This window comes from Oratosquilla oratoria, chromosome 11 (genome assembly GCF_046742065.1).
Source record: "Oratosquilla oratoria isolate Oo_2021 chromosome 11, ASM4674206v1, whole genome shotgun sequence".
In the NCBI taxonomy this organism is placed as follows: Eukaryota; Metazoa; Arthropoda; class Malacostraca; order Stomatopoda; family Squillidae; genus Oratosquilla; species Oratosquilla oratoria.
Genome location: NC_134787.1, coordinates 2321142 through 2327660, shown reverse-complemented (window position 1 = coordinate 2327660; position 6519 = coordinate 2321142). Strand labels below are relative to the sequence as shown.

General features: G+C 39.6%; 1 protein-coding gene across 1 annotated transcript; it reads left to right on the top strand.

Moving 5' to 3' along the window:
* Positions 1-456: 456 nt before the first annotated feature.
* Positions 457-2748, top strand: LOC143029563 (hemocyanin B chain-like). Its single transcript, XM_076192227.1, has 2 exons — positions 457-2027; positions 2220-2748. Exons 1-2 carry the CDS (start codon positions 497-499, stop codon positions 2639-2641), a joined length of 1953 nt encoding a protein of 650 aa, XP_076048342.1. The 5' UTR covers positions 457-496; the 3' UTR covers positions 2642-2748.
* Positions 2749-6519: the final 3771 nt, after the last annotated feature.

Below are 6519 nucleotides of genomic sequence, written 5' to 3'. Positions count from 1 at the left end.
GTATTTCAGTTACACAAGCAATCTTTGGATGTCTTGGCATTTCTCATCTAAATATTCCGCACAGCAAATTCGGAGACTGAAAGCTACCAATATGTATCTCATGACTTTAACGTCGTGGTAGAAATAGAAACGTAGCAAATCATCACTACTGGTAAATTTCCTATACATTTACAAATTTAGCTGTATACCTTGTTTCATTGCAGGTCTTCAGCATAGGTCTCTCACTGACTCTAAAGCCAAGTAATGAGGATTGGAAAGGAATTAGATGAAAACCTAGATATCAACTATAGAGCAAATATTCACCTAACGATATATAAAGGTACATTATTTTTCTGTAGAACAATGACGTTTACTTCTCTGATAAGATCAAGTACTCGGAGGGAAAAAGTAAATACTGATTAGAAGGACGCCTTGGAAACTGTTATCACACGAGCGGGTATAAAAAGGGGACAGGTTCCCGCTACAAACTCACACCCGGTGCCAGCAGCGATCAAGCATGAAGTGGCTTCTCCTCATCGCGGCCGTTCTGGTCGTCGCTTCAGGGGCTGATGTGGCCCACAAACAACAAGCCATCAATCGACTCCTGTTCAAAATCACAGAACCAATCCGATCCAAATTCACTGACCTGAAAGAGGCCTCCACCAGCTTTGTACCTACTGGTGCCGGAGAGTTGCTCAAGAAGGAATTTGACGATCACCGACTTCTTGAACAGAAGCACTGGTTCTCTCTCTTCAACCCCCGTCAAAGGGAAGAAGCCCTCATGCTCGTCGATGCTCTGCTGGAGAGCACCGACTTTGACCACTTCAAGAACACGGCCGCCTACTTCCGTGAGCGCATGAACGAGGGAGAATTCGTGTATGCCCTATACGTGGCTGTCACCCACTCGACCGTATGCGATGGAGTCATCCTTCCTCCCCTGTATGAGGTGACCCCTCACATGTTCACCAACTCCGAGGTTATCCAGAAGGCTTATACAGCCAAGATGACACAGACGCCTGCCAAGTTCCACATGGAGTTCACTGGCTCTCGCAAGAACCCCGAGCAACGTGTGGCTTACTTTGGAGAGGACATCGGCATGAACTCCCACCACGTTCACTGGCACATGGACTTCCCCTTCTGGTGGCATGGAGACAAAATCGACAGGAAGGGAGAACTCTTCTTCTGGGTCCATCACCAGCTGACTGCTCGTTTCGATGCCGAACGTCTTTCCAACTACCTTCCCGTGGTCGATGAGCTGTACTGGAGCAGACCCATCAAAGAAGGATTTGCTCCCCACACTACCTACAGGTACGGAGGAGAGTTCCCCTCCCGTCCTGACAACAAGGTTTTCGAGGCTGTCGAAGGCGTTGCGCGCATCAGGGATATGAAGGAGATGGAGAGCCGCATCAGGGACGCAATCTCACACGGATACATCGTCGCCAAGGACGGAACTCCCATCTACCTCGACAATGACCATGGCATCGATATCTTGGGAGACGTTGTTGAATCTTCCACCACCAGCCCCAACGCAGCATATTATGGTGCTCTTCACAACTACGCTCACATGATGTTGGGAAGGCAGGCCGATCCTAAGGGCAAGTTCAACATGCCACCGGGTGTCATGGAGCACTTCGAGACCGCTACTCGTGACCCCTCCTTCTTCAGGCTCCACAAGTACATGGACAGTCTCTTCAAGCTACACAAGGACAAACTCAAACCCTACACTGCAGATGATATCGGCTATGCAAATGCCCATATCACCGAGGTAAAGATTGATGGCGACCTGAAGACTTACTTTGAAGATTTCGAGATTGATCTCACCAATGCCCTCGACGACACAGAAGAAATCGACGACGTGGCAATCTCTACCTTCGTTAAGCGTCTCAACCATAAGCCCTTCACCTACGAGATTGGGGTTGACTCCGATCACGAAGATACCGCCACCGTTCGAATCTACCTTTGCCCCAAACACGACTACAATGGCATCGAACTTCACCTTGACGAGTACCGATGGGGCTGCATTGAGATGGACAAGTTCTGGACTCACTGTAAGTACTGACCTGTTTCTAAGCAAGCTTAGCATAATTGGTATCCCTCAAAATGATAGTTAAATGTGTGAGTGAATTGAACAGGAGCTCTGTTGTTAATTCCAGAATTATTTCTTTATGTGAATGAGCACCTACTTATTATACCTCTATGATAGATGTATAGTTAACTAATCCAGCAATTCTTTCTTCCAGTAAACGGAAAACACCAGACAATCGAGCGCAAGGCTTCCGAGTCTTCAGTGACCATCCCCGACCGCGTACCTTTCCATGATCTCATCAAGGAAGCCGATGACGCTGTTGCAGCTGGAAACGACTTAGTTCACTCGGATGTCAGGGCCTGTGGACACCCCGCCAGGATGCTCTTACCTAAGGGCAAGTCCGAGGGTATGGAGTTCAACCTCTTCGTGGCAATTACCAGTGGTGATGATGCTACACATGACAATCCAGCCGCCGATGATCACGGCAGCACCCATGGCTACTGTGGCTCCCACGGAGAAGTTTATCCCGACAAGAGACCCATGGGCTACCCACTCGACCGCAAGGTTCCCGACGAACGCATCTTCGACGTTGATAACATCAATGTCAGCACTGTCAAAGTATTCCACAAGGAATAAGCAAAATGTCACGCTTTAAACTAAACATTTCCCTTTTAAACCTGCCATTGCATGAATGCTCGCCTTCAAGGGCCAATCGATGATGAGAATAAAACTACTTTTTCGTTTCACTGTATTTCTTTTATCCAAACTCAAAAAAAGAAGACTGGATATGCATTCACTGAGCACAGCCATTTCCACTGATAGATCAAGTACTATTCTGATTATGCAATAACACTACTTCAATTTGAAGTGAGAGGCAAATCTTGTTTACTATTGACAAGATCCGGTGAAACAATAAGAAATACTTATTTTTGGTCATGTGAATAATTTTAGCGTTACCGTAGATTATTCAGATCGAAATGAACAATATCAAACTAGACATCTAAATAAAATAATATTTTAAAACTTTTTCTCCTGCCCAAAATCGGACACATTGTACAATATCGCTCTTCAAATGTATCATCTCTTTTTTCATAATTATATCATGATTTTAACCTGTATAAAGTGCAATCACGCTGATAAACAGCATTCCTGTAAATTATATCCTCGTCGGCAACCTTGCCGCGAGCCATGTATATATACCCTTAGGCTCTCTGTGAGAGCAGACATATATTCTCTGAACCAATAAAGAAGACATAGCCTCCGGCTGTTCCAAAGGTTGCCTCCATCAACTTCGCCATCCACGCCTCTCGAAGCCACATACCGCTACCATCAAATTATATAATATGTTGACGTCAACACAAGTACGCTACATATGTATACATATATACACTTATATATATATATATATATATATATATATATATATATATACTGTATATATATATATGTGTGTGTGTGTGTGTGTGTGTGTGTGTGTGTGTGTGTGTGTGTGTGTGTGTGTGTGTGTGTGTGTATGTGTGTGTGTGTGTGTGTGTGTGTGTCTCTGTGTGCGTGTGCGTGTGTGTGTGTTGTATACATATATATACATATATATATATATATATATATATATATACATATATATATATATATATATATATATATGCATGAGAAATCACATAAACTCGTGATTCTAAATATGCGGAAAAACCACCAAGGAAAAAGAAAAACTGATGACCAAGCGCTTTCGTCTATTCAGACATCCTCAGGGTACATAGAAAAGAAAAAGTACACAAGAACATATACAAAGAGTATGAGGTCAGGGAGGGAACCAGGAGAGGTTGCGAGGATCTAATGTCAACCTGACCCGTTCGCGGCAGCGGACGTTTGGGCTACTACTTTTTTCACAATAAAATTGTCTAATTTATACATACCATGACTTAAATTTAAGTTATTGACAAATGTATCTGTGATCAGACTGGATTCTATTATATTTCTCGTCAAATATGACTTATCTTTAACAATTTCTTTAGCACCCTCCCAATTTATACAATGATTAAAATCCCTTAGGTGAATAAATAAGGCATTAGAAATTTGCCCACTCTTGACGCTATACTGATGTTGTTTTAACCTTACTTTTAATTCTTTTCCAGTCTGACCAATATAGCATTTGTCGCAATTTTTACATGGAATTGAATATATACATCCTTCTTCCTTATATGGAGAGTTTTTAATTAAAAGACTTCTAACTGTATTGGAGTTCTTAAATGCCACTTGAATGTTGAAAGTCTTAAGAATATGAGGTAGTTTGACGAAATTCTCGTTGAAAGGCAGTACAAGTAGGTTCTTTACATTAAAAGTTTTACTAGCTTTTTCCTCGTAGAAAGATTTCTTTGCCGATTTATAAGAAATCTCCACGAGGTGCTTAGGATATTTTAATTTTGAAGCTATGTTGTATATATTCTCTTAAGAATATCTAACATAGCTTCAAAATTGAAATATCCTAAGCACCTCGTGGAGATTTCTTATAAATCGGCAAAGAAATCTTTCTACGAGGAAAAAGCTAGTAAAACTTTTAATGTAAAGAACCTACTTGTACTGCCTTTCAACGAGAATTTCGTCAAACTACCTCATATTCTTAAGACTTTCAACATTCAAGTGGCATTTAAGAACTCCAATACAGTTAGAAGTCTTTTAATTAAAAACTCTCCATATAAGGAAGAAGGATCTATATATTCAATTCCATGTAAAAATTGCGACAAATGCTATATTGGTCAGACTGGAAAAGAATTAAAAGTAAGGTTAAAACAACATCAGTATAGCGTCAAGAGTGGGCAAATTTCTAATGCCTTATTTATTCACCTAAGGGATTTTAATCATTGTATAAATTGGGAGGGTACTAAAGAAATTGTTAAAGATAAGTCATATTTGACGAGAAATATAATAGAATCCAGTCTGATCACAGATACATTTGTCAATAACTTAAATTTAAGTCATGGTATGTATAAATTAGACAATTTTATTGTGAAAAAAGTAGTAGCCCAAACGTCCGCTGCCGCGAACGGGTCAGGTTGACATTAGATCCTCGCAACCTCTCCTGGTTCCCTCCCTGACCTCATACTCTTTGTATATATTCTTGTGTACTTTTTCTTTTCTATGTACCCTGAGGATGTCTGAATAGACGAAAGCGCTTGGTCATCAGTTTTTCTTTTTCCTTGGTGGTTTTTCCGCATATATATATATATATATATATATATATATATATATATATATATATATATATATGCAAAGTAGACCACTTGGAAAAAGAAACTAACGAAGCAGAGCGCTTTCGTATATTACATCTTCAGTGCAACAAATACTTGTTGCACTGAAGATGTAATATACGAAAGCGCTCTGCTTCGTTAGTTTCTTTTTCCAAGTGGTCTACTTTGCATAAGTGAACACACGTACCCGTGTTCTTATTAGCATATATATATATATACATATATATATATGAATATGTATATGTATATATATATATATATAAAAGAGGGTGGAGTGGAGTATATTGGGTATGGAATGGGTGGAAGTGGTTTCTATATATATATATATATATATATATATATATATATATATATATATATATATATATATTTAAGATTATTTCAGACAAATGAGAGAGAATGCGGGTGGGGAAGGGCAAACGAAGATGTGTTAGGAATAGAGTTTATTGCCCTAACGTTGCGACCAACTTGGTCTTCTTCAGAGGACTACAGCATTACAGACGGATCACAATTCTTATATTCGTATTGAGAGGGAACCCGCCAAGGTATGAGCGTCATGTTTTCCCTTTGGCTAACGATTTAATTATTAGGACACTTGCTGCTTTCGAGAGGCATTTAAATCCGTCTCTGTCGTTGTTGTTCTTGTTGGCGGCGATATGTGCAGCTTCCACAGTTTTTCTCATTTTCTTCTCAAATCCCTCGTGTAGAATTTCTGCGTTGTTCCAATCAGGTAGATGTCCACATTTGTCCACATTTTGTCCAATTTTGAAGCTATGTTGTATATATTCTCTTAAGAATATCTAACATAGCTTCAAAATTGAAATATCCTAAGCACCTCGTGGAGATTTCTTATAAATCGGCAAAGAAATCTTTCTACGAGGAAAAAGCTAGTAAAACTTTTAATGTAAAGAACCTACTTGTACTGCCTTTCAACGAGAATTTCGTCAAACTACCTCATATTCTTAAGACTTTCAACATTCAAGTGGCATTTAAGAACTCCAATACAGTTAGAAGTCTTTTAATTAAAAACTCTCCATATAAGGAAGAAGGATCTATATATTCAATTCCATGTAAAAATTGCGACAAATGCTATATTGGTCAGACTGGAAAAGAATTAAAAGTAAGGTTAAAACAACATCAGTATAGCGTCAAGAGTGGGCAAATTTCTAATGCCTTATTTATTCACCTAAGGGATTTTAATCATTGTATAAATTGGGAGGGTACTAAAGAAATTGTTAAAGATAAGTCATATTTGACGAGAAATATAAT